Below are 24,168 nucleotides of genomic sequence, written 5' to 3'. Positions count from 1 at the left end.
GTAAAAATTTTGCTACATTGGACCGACCCGGTCGGTCACACATGAAGATGAAATATTTTCAGGCCTACTGTACATCTTACTGTATAAATTATTGTTGAAAACAAATCTAACAGTCTATGTAATTGTAGTACATGTATTGTTGACTGGTGTGGCTTCTTCATGCATTTTAAATGGTCAAATAAAATCAAATGCATAACTTGTATAAATATCCTGATTAACTTATTGTTCTTTCAGAATTCAAGTCTGTCACTCATAGAAAGATTTCCAAACAGGCTTCTGCCACTGTTAGCATCTGGCTGAATGTCCCACTAAAATACAAAGCATCTGGCTGAATGTCCCACTAAAATACAAAGCATCTGGCTTATGTCCCACTAAAATACACAGCATCTGGCTGTATGTCCCACTAAAATACAAAGCATCTGGCTGTATGTCCCATTACAATACAAAGCATCTGGCTGTATGTCCCACTAAAATACAAAGCATCTGGCTGTATGTCCCACTAAAATACAAAGCATCTGGCTGTATGTCCCATTACAATACAAAGCATCTGGCTGTATGTCCCATTACAATACAAAGCATCTGGCTGTATGTCCCACTACAATACAAAGCATCTGGCTGTATGTCCCACTACAATACAAAGCATCTGGCTGTATGTCCCACTAAAATACAAAGCATCTGGCTGTATGTTCCACTAAAATACAAAGCATCTGGCTGTATGTTCCACTAAAATACAAAGCATCTGGCTGTATGTCCCACTAAAATACAAAGCATCTGGCTGTATGTCCCACTACAATACAAAGCATCTGGCTGTATGTTCCACTAAAATACAAAGCATCTGGCTGTATGTCCCACTAAAATACAAAGCATCTGGCTGTATGTCCCACTAAAATACAAAGCATCTGGCTGTATGTCCCACTAAAATACAAAGCATCTGGCTGTATGTTCCACTAAAATACAAAGCATCTGGCTGTATGATGTCCCACTAAAATACAAAGCATCTGGCTGTATGTCCCACTAAAATACAAAATAAAAGTGATGAAGCCCAAATGAATCTGTAAATATTCATACACTCATGAAACAAAATGTATGTTTGTCAAATATTTGTCTTGCAGTAATGTAATATATCTGCTGTTAAAATGATGTAGAGCATGTGTGTGTGTACACAAGAGGGAAGAACACACACTTCAGTAACATTCAACAAAGTCCCAGTCCATTGAGCTCAGGGTCAGAGAAAAGACCCCCAGTCCTCTTCACACACCTCTTTGTTTTCATTCACCTCATACACACGTACCCACACTGCCACTCATCGTCTAGCTGGACCCTTGAATCAGAGCTTTGATCTTCTGTAGGTTGTGATCCACAGCAATGTCCAAAAACTGCACCCAGTTCAGGTCTGCTACTAAACACACGTGTGTGTGTGTGTGTGTGTGTGTGTGTGTGTGTGTGAGTGAGTACAAAAAACCATGTTCTTCCTTTCCTCATTCTTCCACCTATTAAATGATCTGACTCGTCACCTTGACGGAAAACAAAAGAGGAGACTAACATTGAGTGTGTGCGTGTGAGTGAGTACAAGCCAGGGTTTAAGTCAACGGTGATGTGATGTCATTATTTCGCTCAAGTGGGTGCAAAGGCTGGCTTCCTGCCTACAACAATGATGCAACAGGAACTACTGGCTTTCTGTAGCCTGTTGTTCATCCACTGCCTGTCATTGTACCGTGACAGCAGAAGCCAGTTCTGTCATGTCTTTCCTGAAGAGGATTAATAGATACGCCCTAACAAGTGGATGATTCAGTAGGCGACAGTTAAAAACATAAGTCCCTGTGTGGCTGACACACAGACAAACAGGTGGGTTAAGCAGCACTACTGTACTCACCTGATGATATCCAACACTCCCTTCAGCACCATTACCAGTTCACACACCTGGAATAATGACAAACAGATAGAGTATCGTTCCTAAATTACTAGTAGGACATGTCATAGAAATAGAATCTATACTGAACAAAAATATAAACACAACGTGTAAAGTGTTGGTTTCATGAGCTGAAATAAAAGATCCCACAATTTACATGGATGTCAAATTTGTTTTACATCCCTGTTTGTGAGCAATTCTCCTTCGCCAAGATAATCCATCCACCCATAAGGTGTGGCATATCAATAAGCTGATTAAATAGCATGATCATTACACAGGTACACCTTGTGCTGTGGACAATAAAAAGCCACTCTAAAATGTGCAGTTCTGTCACACGACACAATGCCACAGATGTCTCAAGTTTTGAGGCAGCATGCAACTGACATGATGACTGCAGGACTGTCCACCGGATTTGTTGCCAGATAATTGAACATTAATTTCTCTACCATAAGCTGCCTCCAATGTCGTTTTAGAGAGAATTTGGCAGTATGTCCAACAGGCCTCACAACCGCAGACCACGTGTAACAACGCCAAACCAGAACCTCCACATCCGGCTTCTTCACCGCTTGCCATGCGGTACCAGAGAGAACAGTCTATGTCTAGGGTGGCTGGTTAAGTTACCATTTCACTACCCCTTCTGTATCCTGTGCATGTGACGAATAAATGTTGGAACATGACCTGCATCAAAGTCATATTAGGATATAACGTTAGGTCAACGAGACCGTGTCCAAGTTGTCAAATTCTCTGGTAGAATGTCCTGCTTCTATTTCATCACACTCACAACCGTTAGCTATTTTCTAGTTCTGCTATTTTGGACCCCCAGGCTGTTGATGTCATGCAGCCTGTAGTTTCTGTGTTCAAACTTTGTCATAACAACAATGACAAGTTTGACGTCGGACGACAATAGAATGTTCATGATGTCATGGCGACAACTGTTGATACACGTAGTATAAACTAGCCTTTAGTCTTGAAATCTTTGGTTGTTTAGTACATGGCCTCACATGTGAATCCTTAAGGAGATAGGTGGGACTAAGGCTTAAGAGGGTGTGAACGATGCTGAATGGGTGCAGACAAAGAAGAGCTCTCCTAGTAGGTTTACCAAAACATTCAAGGGCCATTTTCTCAAAAGTGAGATTACAAGTTTATCAACTTTTAAAGCAGAATTACTTTCCCGTTGTTCCTCAATTGTAGTATATGATATACCAGTTTCTAGTTCTGAGTCTATACTTTTATCCAATGTAAAAAACACAATGTCATATTTTGCTACATTAGACCGAATCGAGCTGGTAGGTCACACATGAAGATGAAACATGTTCAGGCCTACTGTACATCTTACTGTATAAATTATTGTTGAAAACAAATCTAACAGTCTATGTAATTGTAGTACATGTATTGTTGACTGGTGTGGCTTCTTCATGCATTTTAAATGGTCAAATAAAATCAAATGCATAACTTGCATAAATATCCTGATTAACTTATTATTCTTTCAGAATTCACGTCTGTCACTCATAGAAAGATTTCCAAACAGGCTTCTGCCACTGTTAGCATCTTGCTGTATGTCCCACTAAAATACAAAATAAAAGTGATGAAGCCCAAATGAATCTGTAAATATTCATACACTCATGAAACAAAATGTATGTTTGTCAAATATTTGTCTTGCAGTAATGTAATATATCTGCTGTTAAAATGATGTAGAGCATGTGTGTGTGTACACAAGAGGGAAGAACACACACTTCAGTAACATTCAACAAAGTCCCAGTCCATTGAGCTCAGGGTCAGAGAAAAGACCCCCAGTCCTCTTCACACACCTCTTTGTTTTCATTCACCTCATACACACGTACCCACACTGCCACTCATCGTCTAGCTGGACCCTTGAATCAGAGCTTTGATCTTCTGTAGGTTGTGATCCACAGCAACGTCCAAAAACTGCACCCAGTTCAAGTCTGCTTCTAAACACACGTGACTGGCCCTGAGGAGGAAGGAGGAGGAGAGAGAGGGAGAGGGCTGTGTACCAGTAGAGGAAGGAGAAGAGAGGGAGAGGGCTGTGTACCAGTAGAGGAAGGAGAAGAGAGGGCTGTGTAACAGTAGAGGAAGGAGAAGAGAGAAAGAGAGGGCTGTGTACCAGTAGAGGAAGGAGAAGAGAGAAAGAGAGGGCTGTGTACCAGTAGAGGAAGGAGAAGAGAGAGGGAGAGGGCTGTGTACCAGTAGAGGGAGGAGAAGAGAGAGAGAGAGGGCTGTGTACCAGTAGAGGGAGGAGAAGAGAGGGCTGTGTACCGGTAGAGGAAAAGAGAGAGGGAGAGGGCTGTGTACCGGTAGAGGAAAAGAGAGAGGGAGAGGGCTGTGTACCAGTAGAGGGAGGAGAAGAGAGGGAGAGGGCTGTGTACCAGTAGAGGGTGGAGTAGAGAGGGAGAGGGCTGTGTACCAGTAGAGGGAGGAGAAGAGAGGGAGAGGGCTGTGTACCAGTAGAGGAAAAGAGAGAGGGAGAGGGCTGTGTACCAGTAGAGGGAGGAGAAGAGAGGGACAGGGCTGTGTACCAGTAGAGGGTGGAGTAGAGAGGGAGAGGGCTGTGTACCAGTAGAGGGAGGAGAAGAGAGGGAGAGGGCTGTGGACCGGTAGAGGGAGGAGAAGAGAGAGAGAGAGGGCTGTGGACCAGTAGAGGGAGGAGAAGAGAGAGGGCTGTGTACCAGTAGAGGAAGGAGAAGAGAGAGGGAGAGGGCTGTGTAACAGTAGAGGAAGGAGAAGAGAGAGGGAGAGGGCTGTGTAACAGTAGAGTATGGCGTCTAAAATGTGCAGGTTTGTCACACAACACAATATCACAAGTTTTGAGGCAGCGTGCAACTGACATGCTGACTGCAGGACTGTCCACCAGAGTTGTTGCCAGATAATTGAACGTTAATTTCTCTACCATCAGCTGCCTCCAATGTAATTTTAGAGAATTTGGCAGTACGTCCAACCGGCCTCATAACCGCAGACCATGCCATCCAGGACCTCCACATCCGGCTTCTTCACCTGCAGGATCAGCTGAGACCAGCCAACCGGACAGTTAAAGAAACTGAGGATTATTTCTGTATGTCATAAAGCCTTTTTGTGGGTGAAAAAAACTCATTCTGATTGGCTGGGCCTGGTTCCCCAGTGGATGGGCCTGGCCCCCAAGTGAGTGGGCCTATATCCTCCAAGGCCCACTCATAGCTGCACCCCTGCCCAGACATGTGAAATCCATAGATTATGGCCTAATGAATGTATTTCAATTGACTTATTTTCTTATATGAACTGTAACTGTAAAATAGTTTAAATTGTTGCATGTTGCATTTATAATTTTGTTCAGTATAGATTATATTTACCAAAGGAAGCACGTCCATTGACACAGTAGGAAGAAAAATCTATTTCTTGAACTGCATTGTTGGTTAAGGGCTTGTAAGTAAGAATTTCACAGTTGTATTTGGTGCATATAAAGAATTTCACAGTTGTATTTGGTGCATAGAAAGCTTAAATTCTTGTTAATCTAACTGCACTGTCCAATTTACAGTAGCTATTACAATGAAATAATACCATGCTATTGTTTTAGGAGAGTGCACAGTTATAAACTTGAACATGTATTAATAAACCAATTAGGCACATTTGGGCAGTCTTGATACAACATTTTGAACAGAAATACAATGGTTCATTGGATCAGTCTACAACTTTGCAAAAACACTGCTGCCATCTAGTGGCCAAAGTCTAAATTACGCCTAGATTCCTCATATACTGGTCTTTCTCTTGCATATCAAAGATGATGGAACAAAACCACAAAAAAACACGTTTTTTCTTTGTATTATCTTTTACCAGATCTAATGTGTTATATTCTTCTACATTCATTTCACATTTCCACAAATGTCAAAGTGTTTCCTTTCAAATGGTGTCAAGAATATGCATATCCTTGCTTCGGGTCCTGAGCTACAGGCAGTTAGATTTGGGTATGTAATTTAGGTATGTAATTCCAAGCATCATTTTTTTTATTGGGAGAATGTCATATGGTCAGATGAAACCAAAATATAACTTTTTGGTAAAAACTCAACTCGTCGTGTTTGGAGGACAAAGAATGCTGAGTTGCATCCAAAGAACACCATACCTACTGTGAAGCATGGGGGTGGAAACATCATGCTTTGGGGCTGTTTTTCTGCAAAGGGACCAGGACGACTGATCCGTGTAAAGGAAAGAATGAATGGGGCCATGTATCGTGAGATTTTGAGTGAAAACCTCCTTCCATCAGCAAGGGCATTGAAGATGAAACGTGGCTGGGTCTTTCAGCATGACAATGATCCCAAACACACCACCCGGGCAACGAAGGAGTGGCTTCGTAAGAAGCATTTCAAGGTCCTGGAGTGGCCTAGCCAGTCTCCAGATCTCAACCCCATAGAAAATCTTTGGAGGGAGTTGAAAGTCCGTGTTGCCCAGCAACAGCCCCAAAACAGCACTGCTCTAGAGGAGATCTGCATGGAGGAATGGGCCAAAATACCAGCAACAGTGTGTGAAAACCTTGTGAAGACTTACAGAAAACATTTGACCTCTGTCATTGCCAACAAAGGGTATATAACAAAGTATTGAGATAAACTTTTGTTACTGACCAAATACTTATTTTCCACCATAATTTGCAAATAAATTCATTAAAAATCCTACAATGTGATTTTCTGGATTTTCTTTTCTCATTTTGTCTGTCATAGTTAAAGTGTACCTATGATGAAAATTACAGGCCTCTCTCATCTTTTTAAGTGGGAGAACTTGCACAATTGGTGGCTGACTAAATACTTTTTTGCCCCACTGTATATCTGTCTGGTCACCCCCAAAACAAATTCTTCCTTTGGCCGCCTCTCCTTCCAGTTCTCTGCTGCCAATGACTGGAACGAACTACAAAAATCTCTTTAACTGGAAACACTTATCTCCCTCACTAGCTTTAAGCACCAGCTGTCAGAGCAGCTCACAGATTACTGCACCTGTACATCTATAATTTAGCCCAAACAACTACCTCTTTCCCTACTGTATTTATTTATTTTGCTCCTTTGTACCCCATTATTTCTATCTCTACTTTGCACATTCTTCCACTGCAAATCAGCCATTCCAATGTTTTACTTGCTATATTGTATTTACTTTGCCACCATGGCCTTTTTTTGCCTTTACCTCCCTTATCTCACCTCATTTGCTCACATTGTATGTAGACATATTTTCCTACTGTATTATTGACTGTATGTTTGTTTTACTCCATGTGTAACTCTGTTGTTGTATGTGTCGAACTGCTTTGCTTTATCTTGGCCAGGTCGCAATTGTAAATGAGAACTTGTTCTCAATTTGCCCGTCTGGTTGAATAAAGGTGAAAAAAAGTAGAGTTATTAAAGTAACTATGATAAAGTAACTATGATAACAACAGAGAGTAGCAGCAGTGTAAAAGAGGTGGGGGGAGGGTGCAATGCAAAAAGTCTGGCTAGACATTTGATTAGGTGTTCAGAAGCCTCTTGGACCTCTTGCCGTGCGGTAGCAAAGGGAGCAGTCTATGACTAGGGTGGCAGGAGTCTTTCACATTTTTTAGGGCCTTCCTCTGACACTGCCTGGTATAATGGTCCTGGATGGCAGGAAGCTTGGCCCAATGATGTACTGGGCCGTTCACACTACCCTCTGTAGTGCCTTGCGGTCGGAGGCCGGGCAGTTGCCATACCAGGCAGTGATGCAACCAGACATGCTCTTAATGTTGCAGCTGTAGAACCTTTTGAGAATCTGAGGACCCATGCCAAATCTTTTCAGTCTCCTGAGGGGGGATAGGTTTTGTCGTGCCCTCTTCACGGCTGTCTTGGTGTGCTTGGACCATGTTAGTTTGTTGATGATGTGGATGCCAAGGAACTTCAAGCTCTCAACCTGATCCACTGCGATGAGAATGGGGGCGTGCTCGGTCCTCCTTTTCCTGTTGTCCACAATCATCTCCTTTGGCTTGATCACGTTGAGGGAGAAGTCGTTGTTCTGGCACCAAACGGCCAGGTCTCTGATCTCCTCCCTATCGGCTGTCTCATCGTTGTCGTTGATCAGGCCTACCACTGTTGTGTCATTGGCAAACTTAATGATGGTGTTAGAGTCCTGCCTGGCCATGCAGTCATGAGTAAACAGGGAGTACAGGAGGGGACTGAGCACGCAGCCCTGAGGGGGCCTCGTGTTGAGGATCAGTGTGGCAGATGTGTTGTTACCTACCCTTTCCACCTAGGGGCGGCCCGTCAGGAAGTCCAGGATCCAGTTGCAGAGGGAGGTGTTTAGTCCCAAGATCCTTAGCTTATTGATGAGCTTTGAGGGCACTATGGCATTGAACGCTGAGCTGTAGTAAATGAATAGCATTCTCACATAGGTGTTCCTTTTGTCCAGGTGTGAAAGGACATTGTGAAGTGCAATAGAGATTGCATCATCTGTGGATCTGTTGGGGTGATATGCAAATTTGTGTGGATCTAGGGTTTCTGGGATGATGGTGTTGATGTGAGCCATGACCATCCTTTCAAAGCACTTCATGGCTACAGATGTGAGTGCTACGGGACAGTAGTCATTTAAGCAGGTAACCTTAGTGTTCTTGGGCACAAGGACGATGGTGGTCTGCTTGAAACATGTTGGTATTACAGACTCAGACAGGGAGAGGTTGAAAATGTCAGTGAAGACACTTGCCGGTTGGTCAGCACATGCTCGGAGTACAGGTCCTGGTAATCCGTCTGGCCCGGAAGCCTTGTGAATGTTGACCTGTATAAAGGTCTTACTCACATTGGCTGCGGAGAGTGTGATCACACAGTCATCCGGAACAGCTGATGCTCTCATGTATGTTTCAGTGTTACTTACCTCGAAGCCAGCATAGAAGTAATTTAGCTTGTCTGTTAGGCTCGTGTCACTGGGCAACTCTCGGCTTTGCGTCTCTTTGTAGTCTGTAATAGTTTGCAAGCCCTGCCACATCCGCTTCCTGAAAGCCGCAGCTCTACCCTTTAGCTCAGTGCGGATGTTGCCTTTAATCCATGGCTTCTCTTTGGGGTATGTACGTACAGTCACTGTGGGGACGAGGTCATTAATGCACTTAATGATGAAGCCAGTGACTGATGTGGTGTACTCCTCAATGCCATCAGAAGAATCCCAGAACATATTCCAGTTTGTGCTAGCAAAACAGTCCTGTAGCTTGGTATCTGCTTCATCTGACCACTTTTTTATTGACCGAATCACTGGTGCTTCCTGCTTTAATTTTTGCTTGTAAGCAAGGATCAGGAGGATAGAAATATGATCAGATTTGCCAAATGGAGGGTGAGGGAAAGCTTTGTATGGGTCTCTGTGTGTGGAGTAAAGCTGGTCTAGAGGTTTTTTCCCTCTGGTTGCACATTTAACATGCTGATAGAAATTAGGTCAAACGGATTTAAGTTACCCTGCATTAAAGTCCCACTATACACAACCTCTGGATGTGCGTTTTCCTGTTTGCTTACGGCGGTATACAGCTCATTGAGTGTGGTTTTAGTGCCAGCACTGTTCTGTGGTGGTATGCAGACAGCTATGGAAAATACAGATGAAAACTCTCTGTGTCATTACATACAGCCAAGAAAAACGATTGGAAATTAGAGCGACGGTAACTCATCAGAACTTCCAGCATTACAACCAGGACTTCCCTGGAGCAGATCCTTTGTTTGCTCTCCCCAGAGAAATTTAACTTATTCCAGAGGCTGACCCAAGACAACGCCGGCGTAGGAGAGGTACTCGGGGTGGTATTCTGGTCCGACTTAGGAAGGGTGCATACCACCCACCGCTCCCGGAAATTTTACTCGCTAATGTCCAATCTCTGGAAAATAAAGTTGATGAGCTCAAGGCGAGAGTTGCTTTTCAGAGAGACACCAGGGATATTGTAACACACTCTGCTTCACAGAACCATGGCTCTCTCTTGAGATATACTGTCTAACTCTGTAAAGCCAGTTGGGTGCTCAGTACATCGCACCGACAGCAACAAACATGTCTCTGGGAAGCAGAAGGGTGGAGGTATGTTTTAAGACTAACGACTTATGGTGTAACTGTGATAACATACAGGAACTCAAGTCCTTCTGTTCACCCAACATAGAATATCTCACAATCAAATGCCGACTGTACTATCTCCAGAGAGTATTTTCGGCAATAATTACCAAGGCGGTCTATATCCCCCTCAAGCTGATACCACAACGGCCCTCAAAGAACTTCACTGGACTTTATGCAATCTGGAAACCACATATCCTGAGGCTGCATTTACAGTGGCTTGTGAAAGTATTCACCCCCCTTGGCATTTTTCCTATTTTGTTGCATTACAACCTGGAATTAAAATGGATTTTTTGGAGGTTTGCATCATTTGATTTACACAACATGCCTACTACTTTGAAGATGCAAATTCTTTTTTTATTGAGAAACAAACAACAAATAAGACAAAAAACAGACAACTTGAGAGTGCCTAACTATTCACCCCCCTAAAGTCAATACTTTGTTAGAGACACCTTTTGCAGGAATTACAGCTGCAAGTCTCTTGAGATATGTCTCTATAAGCTTGGGATTTTTGCCCATTCTTCAAGGCAAAACTGCTCCAGCTCCTTCAAGTTGTATGGGTTCTGCTTCTGTACAGCAATTTTTAAGTCAAACCACAGATTCTCAATTTGGATTGAGGTCTGGGCTTTGACTACACCATTCCAAGATATTTAAATGTTTCCCCTTAAACCACTCGAGGGTTGCTTTAGCAGTATGCTTAGGGTCATTGTCCTGCTGGACGGTGAACCTCTGTCCCAGTCTCAAATCTCTGGAAGACTGAAACAGGTTTCCCTCAAGAATTTCCCTGGATATAGCCCCATCCATCATTCCTTCAATTCTGACCAGTTTCCCAGTCCCTGCCACCACCATGCTTCACTGTGGGGATGTTGTTCTCGGGGTGATGAGAGGTGTTGGGTTTGCGTCAGACATAGCTTTTTCCTTGATGGACAAAAAGCTACATTTTAGTCTCATATGACCAGAGTACCTTCTTCCATATGTTTGGGGAGTCTCCCACATGCCTTTTGGCGAACACCAAACGTGTTTGCTTATTCTTTTCTTTAAGCAATGGCTTTTTTTCTGGTTACTCTTCTGTAAAGCCCAGCTCTGTCGTGTGTACAGCTTAAAGTGGTCCTATGGACAGATACTCCAATCTCCGTTGTGGAGCTTTGCAGCTCCTTCAGGGTTATCTTTGGTCTCTTTGTTGCCTCTCTGATTAATAATGCCCTCTTTGCCTGGTTCGTGAGTTTTGGTGGGTGGCCCTCTCTTGGCATGTTTGTCTTCCTCTACTAGTACACAGCCCTCTCTCTCTCTCTCTCTCTTCTCATTCCTCTACTGGTACACAGCCCTCTCCCTTTCTTCTCCTTTACTGGTACACAGCCCTCTCCCTCTCTTCTCCTTCCTCTACTGGTATACAGCCCCCTCTCTCTCTCTTCTCCTTCCTCTACTGGTATACAGCCCCCTCTCTCTTCTCCTCCTCCTTCCTCCTCAGGGCCTGTCACGTGTGTTTAGAAGCAGACCTGAACTGGGTGCAGTTTTTGGACGTTGCTGTGGATCACAACCTACAGAAGATCAAAGCTCTGATTCAAGGGTCCAGCTAGACGATGAGTGGCAGTGTGGGTACGTGTGTATGAGGTGAATGAAAACAAAGAGGTGTGTGAAGAGGACTGGGGGTCTTTTCTCTGACCCTGAGCTCAATGGACTGGGACTTTGTTGAATGTTACTGTGTGTGTTCTTCCCTCTTGTGTACACACACACATGCTCTACATCATTTTAACAGCAGATATATTACATTACTGCAAGACAAATATTTGACAAACATAAATTTTTCTTCATGAGTGTATGAATATTTACAGATTCATTTGGGCTTCATCACTTTTATTTTGTATTTTTAGGGGACATACAGCCAGATGTTTTGTATTTTAGTGGAACATCATACAGCCAGATGCTTTGTATTTTAGTGGGACATTTTTATTGAATTAAAATTGTATTTATTTCACCTTTATTTAACCAGGTAAAACTACAACCTGACCAGTGTGACAAAAACAACACAGAGTTACACATGGGATAAACAAACGTACAGTCAATAATACAATAGAAAAATATGTGTACACTGCTTGCAAATTAAGTAAGGAGGTAAGGCAATAAATAGGCCAATAGTGGCAAAGTAATTACAATTTAGAAATGTACACGAGTGATATATGTGCAGATTAGGATGTGCAAGTAGAAATACTGGTGTGCAAAAGAGCAGAAAAAACAAAAAACAATTATGGGGACGCGTTAGGTAGTTGGTTGGATGGGCTATTTACATATTGGCTGTGTACAGCTGCAGCGATCGGCAATCTGCTCTGACAGCTGACGCTTAAAGTTAGTGAACTGGAAGGAAAGGCGGCCAAAGGAGGTGTTGGCTTTGGCGATGACCAGTGAAATATACCTGCTGGAGCACGTGCTACGGGTGGGTGTTGCTATTGTGACCAGTGAGCTGAGATAAGGCGGAGCTTTACCTAGCAAAGACTTATAGATGACCTGGAGCCAGTGGGTTTGGCAACGAATATGTAGCGAGGACCAGCCAACAAGAGTATACAGGTCGCAGTGGTGGGTAGTATATGGGGCTTTTGTGACAAAACGGGTGGCACTGTGATATACTGTATCCAATTTGCTGAGTAGAGTGTTGGAGGCTATTTTGTAAATGACATCGCCAAAGTCAAGGATCGGTAGGATAGTCAGTTTTACTAGGGTATGTTTGGCAGCATGAGAGTCTTTGATGTGAAATAGGAAGCTGATTCTAGATTTAACTATGGATTGGAGATGCTTAATGTGAGTCTGGAAGGAGATTTTAAAGTCTAGCCAGACACCTAGGTATTTATAGTAGTCCACATATTCTAAGTCAGAACCGTCCAGAGTAGTGATGCTAGTCGGGTGGGCGGGTGCAGGCAGCGAACGGTTGAAGAGCATGCATTTAGTTTTACTAGCATTTAAGAGCAATTGGAGGCCACAGAAGGAGTGTTGTATTGCGTTGAAGCTCGTCTGGAGGTTTGTTAACACAGTGACCAAAGAAGGGCCAGATGTATACAGAATGGTGTCATCTGCGTAGAGGTGGATCAAAGAATCACCCGCAGCAAGAGCGACATCATTGATACAGTGCCTTGCGAAAGTATTCGGCCCCCTTGAACTTTGCGACCTTTTGCCACATTTCAGGCTTCAAACATAAATATATAAAATTGTATTTGTTTGTGAAGAATCAACAACAAGTGGGACACAATCATGAAGTGGAACGACATTTATTGGATATTTCAAACTTTTTTAACAAGTCAAAAACTGAAAAATTGGGCGTGCATACTCTAATTCCACCGGGCATTCCACTGATTTCAAAACTCGTTCCTCTAGAAAGTGGAGAGCAACACATACTGACCAGCTCATGTTATAGACAGAAGCGTGCTACATGGCAGACCAATTCGAACTCATGTCTCGGCATATCCAGCCATTACATTATCTCAGCCAATCATGACTAGCGGGAAGGTTCCTGCCTTTTTCAGTGGCTAAACCAACTAGACTGGTAATTTCACAATTTTATTCATATTTACGGATGGCATACATGTTTGTTATTAAGGTACATGAAAGTTCACATGTTCCAGAAGGCATTTCAGCCCCCCAAAAAACACATGTTGAGAAAAAAAAGCTGTGAAGTATTGACACGTGACATATATGAAATATTGATACATTTACTCTGACACGTCACGACCCACCATTAACAGGTCAGGCTCGCGACCCCTACTTTAAGAAAGGCTGATATAGGATATAACAGGAAAATATGGTATAAATTGATGAACTTATTTGAGTTATTAGAGTAATTCTCACAAGGGCTTTACTAACAACGGCAGTGGGGGGACAACACTGGTGACGGTTTGATGTACACATTGCAGCTTGCCTTAATGTCCCTGAATTGATCACAGTTGAAGCCGGCCACTAGCTTCTTAGGACCGGGTCTGTATGGGGTGAAGGGAATCTTCACACATAGTCGTTGCCCTTGTTTTATCAAAGGCGTTCTGAGGAGACACGTGAAAAAAAATTAGACCTCAAGGAAGCTTTATAGATCTCTAAACTTCAACACACAAGGTAGTGTAAAATATTTCAGATGGAAAATCCCTAAGCTTTAACCACATGAACAGCCCATGAATGCATGTACTTTCTAGTTTAGCCAAGAGCTAAATAATCTCTGGACAGACTACGTAACATAAATTGTATTGAATCATCTGTCAAAAGACTGTGATGCCATAACTAACAAGGAACCGTAGTTCCGGTGCTTTGGTGTCCTCACTAGATATCTGGACATATCAGGATTGGGTGGAGGTGGTGCTGAAAGTGTGGGGGGGGGTTCAAGCAATGATTTCAGACAATGATTTCAAGGTGAAAGTTTTCAGAAGGGGGGCTTGGCTGGCAGTGTTTCTGTTTAGGGGACTGGTGACTTCACTAGTATCATTAGTATCTTTGGTCAAACATTTTCCTCCAGAACCTAATCAAGCATCTTACACAATTACCTGAGATTTTAGGCCTGGGATTCTGAGATTAAGAGCTAAATTGCCAACTTGACGAGCAAAGATTCGGTTTGTCATAAAATCTGAATCCATCCCACTTGGCAAAAACTGAGTCCACATCCAGGATTCAAATCTGGACACATTTCACAGGGCACAGACGTCAGTTCAACGTCTAGTTCTGATTTACATTTGGTTGAGTTATCAACTAATGTGAATTAAAAACCAACAAAAAACGGTTAAAAGTTGACTTTTTGTAAATCCAATCAGTTTTCCATGTTGATTCAACATCATCACACTGATTTTCTGGGTTGAAATTACATAGAAACAATGTTGATTCAACATCATCACACTGATTTTCTGGGTTGGAATTACATAGAAACAATGTTGATTCAACATCATCACACTGATTTTCTGGGTTGGAATTACATAGAAACAATGTTGATTCAACATCATCACACTGATTTTCTGGGTTGGAATTACATAGAAACAATGTTGATTCAACATCATCACACTGATTTTCTGGGTTGGAATTACATAGAAACAATGTTGATTCAACATCATCACACTGATTTTCTGGGTTGGAATTACATGGAAATAATGTTGATTCAACATCATCACACTGATTTTCTGGGTTGGAATTACATAGAAACAATGTTGATTCAACATCATCACACTGATTTTCTGGGTTGAAATCACATAGAAACAATGTTGATTCAACATCATCACACTGATTTTCTGGGTTGGAATTACATAGAAACAATGTTGATTCAACATCATCACACTGATTTTCTGGGTTGAAATCACATAGAAACAATGTTGATTCAACCAGTTTTTGCACAGTGGGATGGATTCAGGTTTTATGACAAACTGAAACCTTGCTAGTAAAGACATCAGAGAAATGTCAGGGCCTACCTGGCTTCCATTGTTTCAGTCAGCAAGCCACTGCCGGTCACTGTTATGAAGCAGTCTCTTAGACTTTTGGATAGAGGGTTCTCAAACACAACCTCTGCCATCATGTCACTATACTGCAATTCAGATCCAATGGCCTAAAAGAGAACACACATTCGAATAAAAGCATTTGCTAAATAGTATATTATATTGGAACTATCACACTGAATAAACCCCATCTCCAGTTTAATGGCTGTTACTGATATTGGCGTTGTATTTAATAGATCAACTGTTCAGATGACAGTCTAACACTTTAGATTTTCATCTTCACAACACGTTTATTCACAGGGGAACCATTAATATCCTTGCAAATTGCTATTCTCGCTACTAGTGTGTTTGCCACCTATAAATTAAAATGGTAACCCAAGAGTATGTAAAGACCCTTGTTCACTAATGGCCCCAATGAATGTCACTCAGAGAAAGAGCTGTTCTAAGTGGGTTATTGGAGTGGCTTAAGGATCTGACAGACTGCGAAATGACAATGTTTGGGAATATGCAGTACTCACTTTGATGGTGAGCGAAGGGCTCTGTGACACAAAGTCTTTCTCTGTGATGTACACTGCCCCACTCTTGTCCTTGTCTGTGACCACAGCCGAAACCTTGATGCTGTTGCTCTCCCGCATTTTCTCCCCATACACAGAGAAGGGGATGTGGATGGGTATAGTCAGATCTGCCAACAGAGACAATGCATTTGATTGTCAAGGTATCACAAATGCTAACATTCTGTGGTGTCCACAGTACAACAGTAGCAACCCTAACATTCTGTGTCATCCTCAGTACAACGTTAGCAACCCTAACATTCTGTATCATCCTCAGTACCACGTTAGCAACCCTAACATTCTGTATCATCCTCAGTACAACGTTAGCAACCCTAACATTCTGTATCATCCTCAGTACAACGTTAGCAACCCTAACATTCTGTAGCGTCCTCAGTACCACGTTAGCAACACTAACATTCTGTATCATCCTCAGTACCACGTTAGCAACCCTAACATTCTGTATCATCCTCAGTACAACGTTAGCCACCCTAACATTCTGTATCATCCTCAGTACCACGTTAGCAACCCTTACATTCTGTAGCGTCCTCAGTTCAACATTAGCAACCTGACAGCCATAAGAGTAAGTGTCAGTCGATTTGCTACAACGCTATGGCAGCTATACATGAGACTTTACAGCTTTGTTAAATTGACCAGTTAAACTCTAACTATATGCACTCCTGAAACACAACACCATCATTGAGATTGATATATGTGTCATACCAAGGATGTTGACAAAGAATCATGAAGGTGAAGAGCTGCAATGTGCTCTTGGTTTTGTTAAGTGTTTCAGTTCTCTTTGTTCTGTAATGGAAATGCCTCCCTGTGTGCACTACTGTGTTAGTTAAACCTTGTAGGTCTACTCATGGAAAGAGTTTGAAACATTTTCACTCTACCTTGGTTGGGAAGGAGCTTCTGTTCTTTCAATTCGGTCTGTATCTGGGAGGATGGGATCCCGTTGTATCTCATGGCCTGAACATTGACATTGATCACCAATTTCCGAGTCACACTGTCGTTGCTGTTCAGTACAAGCTTGAGATCGATGTCTTTGCCGCTGATCGGCTTGGTCAGCTCCACGATCTTCATGGAAACGCCAGGTTTGTCGTCATGGATCCCATTTGAATTCTCTTCGGGTATGTTGACTCTTTTCACAGCTTGATTGTACACAGCCCTCTCCTTTTCCGTGCCTGTTTGAAATGTGTGACATTTTGGATAAGTACCTGGTGACTCAAGCAGTTGCTCTCACTCACCTGGGAGAATTATCGTGACAAGTGGACACAGCACCTTCCTGACTCATCTCTTTAAAAAGTACAGAACTTTTTCCCAGACAAACCATAGTTCTCAAATATATAAAATACACTTATACCCTTATGATAGGCATAACCCTTGTAACGCTGCATTATTTCTGAAATCAACTGATAACAGTTGAATCTTGATATAGTCAGACTCTCGGTTCATTCAATACCAACCCTCTGCATGTTTATAGTTGGCCGTGATGTCCACTCTCTTGTCGCTGCCCACTGCCTTGGTGCTGATGTTCTGGCCTACGGACACAGTGTCCGTGGAGATCTTTTTCTTGGAGCCGTCAGCGAACACCATCCAGGTTACACGGTCGGCGTTGACTTCGGCGAAGACAAAGGGCACATCGTATTTGAGGTCAACGTGACCCTGCAGTATGGCCTTGACTGGAGCAGGGCCGCAGCAGTAAACACCTGGGGGAGGGGAAGAGAAAACAACATGAGCGTAATACAGGGAGTTCCCTTCATGTCTCCCAGACCCAGGACACGAACTCAGAACCATCTGCACAATAACACAACATACAGTACATACAACCTCCAGAAGTGTGTTATTATGTAAGATGGTGTGAGATGAGATGGAAGTTGGACCGTACCAGTGCTTTTCTCCTGGGGGGTGGGGTCCACAGCCTGCCAGCCATCGTATAAGGAGTCTGCTGAGAGATCGGGCCGTCTCATCCAAGCCTCCACCCACACATGGTAGTTCCTGGGCAGAAACACCAGTCTTCAAAACTTCATGCTATTGGCATCACTCTTCATACTGTAGCCACAATGACCTCATGTTACACTTACCATACACTGTCGGGGCTCTGTTTGAGTCTGACTCCATCCTTGGAGAAGAATTCATCAATTGTCAGGTTTTTGTCGGTGTCGTGGGCTGACTGGAAGTTGGTAACCACTCGACATGGGATTCCCAAACACCTCAGTACTGACATGGAAATACATTTCAGACATACTGGTTAACTAAAACAACACATTCAAAGCATACTGGTTAACTAAAACAACACATTCAAAGCATACTGGTTAACTAAAATAAACACATCAAAGGCATTGACACCAGCCTCTCTCCTCTGGTCAGAGGTGAATCGGACACAAATGGTGGGTAATCTTGCCATCCCTCTCAAAAACCAATCACAGCCCTGGGTCTGAGTGCATGCAATAGTCAGTGCTATTTAAATAACATTGTATTGATTGATTGACTAAAATAATAATTGAAGGGAGATTGGACAGTGATAGCCTACCTGTGCACATTACAGCGGCGAACACCCAACACTGGCCATACTTGACTGGATTACCACCATATTTGAGCCACCTCCTTAGTACCTCCACACTGCCGTTCCAGTGAGTGGGGGACACGCCACCATCGTATTGACCATCCCACCGCCCCATCAGGACACCTCCGTCATCGTTAGCGTTGATCTGGGCAAGGAAAATAATGTTACAATTAGATTCCAGAACTGTCATTTGGCTGAGTGAATGTGTTTTTGTACAATCTAAAATGTAGTTGCTTTCCTGGATCTAGATTGAGCATAGCCTTGGACTAAAAAGCATGTTCAGTGTGGAAAGTTACTTTTAGTCCAGGACTAGATTTAATCTGGGTCCGGGAAACCAGTCCTATATGTGTAACAACACCTTAATTAGTGGCACTGGACCCATTTATAGTGAACAGGGCCAGAAATAAACCAATGGATTTTCTTGTGCTGTTCATACAGAACTATGAGCTGATGATGATTTAAAGAATGTCACTGTTACTAGTGGGGTTCAATAATGTTGTCTCTGTTACTAGTGGGGTTCAATAATGTTGTCACTGTTACTAGTGGGGTTCAATAATCTTGTCACTGTTACTAGTGGGGTTCAATAATGTTGTCATGGTTACTAGTGGGGTTCAATAATCTTGTCACTGTTACTAGTGGGGTTCAATAATGTTGTCACGGTTACTAGCGGGGTTCAATAATCTTGCCACGGCTACTAGTGGAGTTCAATAATGTTGTCTCTGTTACTAGTGGGGTTCAATAATCTTGTCGCTGTTACTAGTGGGGTTCAATAATGTTGTCACTGTTACTGGTGTTGTTTAATAATGTTGTCACTTACTACTTTGGTTCAATAATGTTGTCACTGTTACTAGTGGGGTTTAATAATGTTGTCACTTACTACTTTGGTTCAATAATGTTGTCACGGTTACTATTGGGGTTCATTAATGTCACTGTTACTAGTGAGGTTTAATAATGTTGTGACTGTTACTAGTGGGGTTCAATAATGTTGTGACTGTTACTAGTGGGGTTCAATAATGAAGTCACTGTTACTAGTGGGGTTCAATAATGTTGTCGCTGTTACTAGTGGGGTTCAATAATGATGCCACTGTTACTAGTGGGGTTCAATAATGTTGTCACTGTTACTAGTGGGGTTCAATAATGTTGTCACTGTTACTAGTGTGGGTCAGATCTCCAATCTTACCATGGCACTGACCACCCTACTGACATAGATGGGGTTGCAACGAGCAGAGAAGTCCTTGGCGGGGTCACTCAGACACTTGGGATTCACGTCAAGCAGCTTCAGGCAAATGTCCACTATATCGTCTTCAAACTGGAGAAACAATACATTAGGGCAGGTTACCTAGCAACCTACAACAATTTCTGAAATGTCTTGTCTATACTAACTTACAATTAAGTCACTTAACAGACGCTCTTATCCAGAGTGACTTACAGTATTGAGTGGATAAATGTTCGCATTGGTCTCCCGCGGTAATCGAAACCCACAACCCTTGAGTTGCAAGAGCCATGCTTTACCAATGGAGCCACACAGGACTCTAGCCAATTATGTAGACTAAGATAACGTGTGACACTTGGTCGGTTTCCTCGACAACAGATTAGTCCTGGACTTCTCCAGAGTAAAAATACTTTTGGATGGAGATTCTCCCATTGAGTTTGCTTTTTAGTTGAGGAATATATTTAATCTGTATCCAGGAAACAAACCCTATATGTTATGAGCAGCTAGCTAGTACTTTTCAACGGTACAATACTGTTTTGTTTGTTCTGTGTACCTGTCCGAAGTTCCACGCCATAGAGCTGATGTATTTGTCAGAACCTTTGTACACCAGGCCTTGTTCTCTCATCACATACTCCTGCCTCTCCTCCTCCTCAGGTAGATGCACCCAGTCCTCTACAGCCCGCAACAAAATACAGACGTTTTAAAACATCAATTATAAGAATTTGTTCCACTGACTTGAATGGTTAAATAAAGGATAAATAAAAAATACATTGTTATTTGTTATTATTAAATGAAAGGGTATCTGGACAATGTTTTAATTGCGAGTAACTTTAACATGTTATCATGCTGTTACTGTGTTATGACCACTGTCTCCCATGCTAGAATGTAGTGTTACCAAGCTGTGTTACCAGTATGTTACCAGGGTGTTACCAGGCTGTTACCAGTATGTTACCAGACTGTGTTATCAGGCTGTGTTACCAGAATGTTACGAAGCCGTTACCAAGCCTTGGTACCAAGCTGTGCTACCAGGCTGCACTACCAATCCATGCTAATAGGCTGTGCTACCAATCTGTGCTGCCAGGGTGTGCTGCAAGGCTGTGCTACCAAGCTGTGCTACCAGGCTGTGTGACCAAGCTGTGCTAATTGGCTGTGCTACCAATGAACTCATCACATGGTTTCAACAGCAATGCAACCATTTTGATATTAGAGAACAGCATTCATAACCACATATTGTCATTCATATAATGTGGCTCTGGATGTTGTGGCCCATTGTTTGTATCTGTGTGTCTATTATGTCCCAAAATAGTTATGAGGCGTCTTTCCAACCCATACAGAGACATGGGTTACAACAATCTCTGTAAAGTTAGCCATTTCCAGCTGTTAAACTGATAAGAACATTCAGGAATGCAGCATTTGACACCCTCTGGATACTGTATTAAATAATGACTGTGTGTTACCATGGCTGTATTGAATCATTCACCACATTTGTTGTCCTTTATGTGATTAAAAAGATTAATTTATCACAGTTCTTGTTAACATTTTTAGGAATGCTTTATATTTCATTCTAAAGTATTAAATATGCTTTACCATACTCTCAAATCTCGTTCGCAGGAAGTGAATTAATTGTCCCAGAATTCCCCATGAGGGATAATGAAGTTGTTTTGAATTGAATTGTCTTTACCTTGGCACCAGGGATTAAACAGCAGAAGGAGCTTGCCCAGGCTGCTGCCCACTGAGGCGGTGGCGCTAGTCTTTACAGACAGGCTGTACTCTCCCACTGGGGCGTCTGCTGGGCTGGTGATGTCCAGGGTGATTGAACCCGCCGGGAGCACTGAGCCCTGGTGAACCTTGACCTTCCAGGATGAACGCTTCCAACGGCCTTCAGGTAGCCCGAACACTGACCTGGTCCCCAATGCCTCCGAAGGCTGGGGCCCTGGATGGAGAAGGGAGGATGTTGTGGGTTGTTTTCAGTAAGAATTAAATTGATGAAATCTTTCAGAAACAGTGATATACACTGGGAGTACAAAAAATTAGGAACACCTTCCTAATATTGAGTTGTCCCCATTTGCCCTCAGAACAGCCTCAATTCGTCGGGGCATGAACACTACATGGTGTCGAAAGCGTCCATGTTAACACCAATGCTTCTCACTGTTGTGTCAAGTTAGCTGGATGTCTTTTGGGTGGTGAACCATTCTTGATACACATGGGAAACTGTTTAGTGTGAAAAACCCAGAAGCATTGCAGTTCTTGACACACTCAAACTGATGCGCTTGGCACCTACTACCATTCCCTGTTCAAAGGCACTTAAATCTATTGTCTTACCCATTCACCCTCTGAATGGCACACATACACAATCCATGTCTCAGTTGTCTCAAGGCTTAAAAATCCTTCTGTAACCTGTCTCCTCCCTTTCATCTACACTGATTGAAGTGGATTCAATAAGGGATCATAACTTTCATCTGGATTCACCTGGTCAGTCTATGTCATGGAAAGAGCAGGTGTTCCTAATGTTTTGTACACTGTGTATTTGATTCAATATTTTCTGACAGCGTAACTTTGATGTCAGGAGTACAGTACATATACCTCCACTTGTACTGTATCTCAAATCCTGTCAGTGGTGCAATTCAGTCTTTATATAAGATTGAATTGACCCCAACTCAGCTATCTACAACACATACAAGGATTTAATATCTTTATTACTGCATGTGTCTGTCTTGTCAAAGGGGACTAACATAGGGCCGGTTTCCCTGCCCTAGCCTAGATTCATCCTAGTGTGTTTTAGTCCAGGACTAACATAATCTGGGTCTGGGAAACTAATACAAACAGCACTAATAAATAGCAGAGATAAATAAAGTTATTATATTTTCTATTCTAACTCACCTGTCTCCACCGTCAGCTCCAGCAAGTCTGTTGTGGATCTGAAGGGGCCATGGAAGTCAAAGGTGACCAGGAAGGACTGGCCTCTCCTGACTATCAGTCTGTTCACTGAGATGTCATTGGTTTTGTGGGCTTTGTTGTTCTTCTCACAGTGGAGCTCTAATTTTCCAACGTCTTCAAGAAAGAAATAAATTAATAAGTATATAGATACTTTATACATTTTTAATTTGAAACTGAATTATCCCAAAATTCAGATTTAAATTTTTTCCTGATAATACAACTTTTTTGTTTTCTAGTGTGGGTGTCTGTTTCTGCATTTGCCTTTGTCTTTCCCAATGTTTGTTTGTCACATTTTTTCCTGACAGCAACATAGCAGAAACAGAACGTCAGTTGGGCTAGTTTAGACCACTGGATAGTAAAAACACTTGTGACCTTGCAAAAAAAATAAAAAATAGGTTAAAGACCATACATAGACTTAGAAATTAGAATGTAATATGTTCTCTATGTAAAAGACAGCCTTGGGCCAGTATGAAATGGTATGAGGAACCTATGACAATAAGTCAAGTGAAATATGGCAGAAGATTAGTGATGAAAACAGCCCCTTAAAGGCAGGGAGAATCCCCCCCAAAAGTAAGCCTGTATATTGCACAGGTAACACATTATAGTAAAGTACAGTATGTATACCTGTATTCAAATACTGTATGTACAAAGACAGCAGCAGATCTTCAAGTCCAGCTGTAACATTTGCTGATCTGCCCCTATCTGTAAATGTTTATATCATTTGCTGACGTGTTATCTATGCAATACACAACAGGCCAACTTTGCATATTTTCTCTAATGGCTCATAGATAATAAAAGCTGTCAGAAATCATATTAATTTAACAGAAGAACAAACAACAACAAGGATGATCTTCCTTTGTAAGAAAAAGTTCCATTCTACAAGTCAAGTTACCCAATTACCCATTCACTCTACTAAATTACCCTCTGTCACTAAACATGACATAGGCTACCTTGACAATGCAATATCCACATTTTTCAGCATCTGAAAAATCTTGCAACGAGCAGTGTTAGTTGACTTACCAAAACCCATTGAAGCTGTCTCTCACGTGGTTGTGTTGGTAAGTAGATGCAGTTGCTTGTTGTAGTACTGCAGTACTGTAAGTAATGCAAGGATGCCAGGGCTTTTAAAGGGAGCCCAACCCAGGTCATAAGAATGTCTCAAAAATTACACAGAAAAATACACACCCTTTCACTAGAATGGTCTTTCTGATTCCTCCCCTGTGTATAGGTGAAAATAACTACTTTACATTTTTAGGCAAGTGATCATAATCTCTGTGCCTTTCAGACCTTAATGTCATTCCCCTTCCATGATTCTGGCTCAAATGGACATTTAGACCTTCTACTGGCCAAATTGGCAACTATTTCAGATCGAATCAGAGTGTATCTGTCAGTTGCACAGACTACAGCAGGTGTAAACAGTATAGTAAAATGCTTGCTTGCTTGCATGCTCTTCCTCAACGTTGCAGTAATACTATGTCATATAAAATAAATACACACAAGAAATGAAA

General features: G+C 42.3%; 1 protein-coding gene across 1 annotated transcript; it reads right to left on the bottom strand.

Annotated features, from left to right (window-relative positions):
* Positions 1 to 13,187: 13,187 nt before the first annotated feature.
* LOC139414467 (protein-glutamine gamma-glutamyltransferase 2-like) lies at positions 13,188 to 23,759 on the bottom strand. The gene is made up of 13 exons (XM_071162380.1): positions 23,681 to 23,759; positions 22,604 to 22,774; positions 21,405 to 21,656; positions 20,277 to 20,395; positions 19,691 to 19,819; positions 18,478 to 18,655; positions 18,029 to 18,164; positions 17,833 to 17,942; positions 17,411 to 17,653; positions 16,838 to 17,128; positions 15,912 to 16,075; positions 15,370 to 15,503; positions 13,188 to 13,968 (listed from the first exon to the last, which is right to left on the bottom strand). The coding sequence occupies exons 1-13, from the start codon at positions 23,688 to 23,690 to the stop codon at positions 13,791 to 13,793; spliced, it is 2,115 nt and encodes a 704-aa protein (XP_071018481.1). The 5' UTR covers positions 23,691 to 23,759; the 3' UTR covers positions 13,188 to 13,790.
* Positions 23,760 to 24,168: the final 409 nt, after the last annotated feature.

This window comes from Oncorhynchus clarkii, chromosome 7 (assembly GCF_045791955.1).
Source record: "Oncorhynchus clarkii lewisi isolate Uvic-CL-2024 chromosome 7, UVic_Ocla_1.0, whole genome shotgun sequence".
Lineage (NCBI taxonomy): Eukaryota > Metazoa > Chordata > Actinopteri > Salmoniformes > Salmonidae > Oncorhynchus > Oncorhynchus clarkii.
This window is presented reverse-complemented; position numbering and strand designations above follow the sequence as displayed.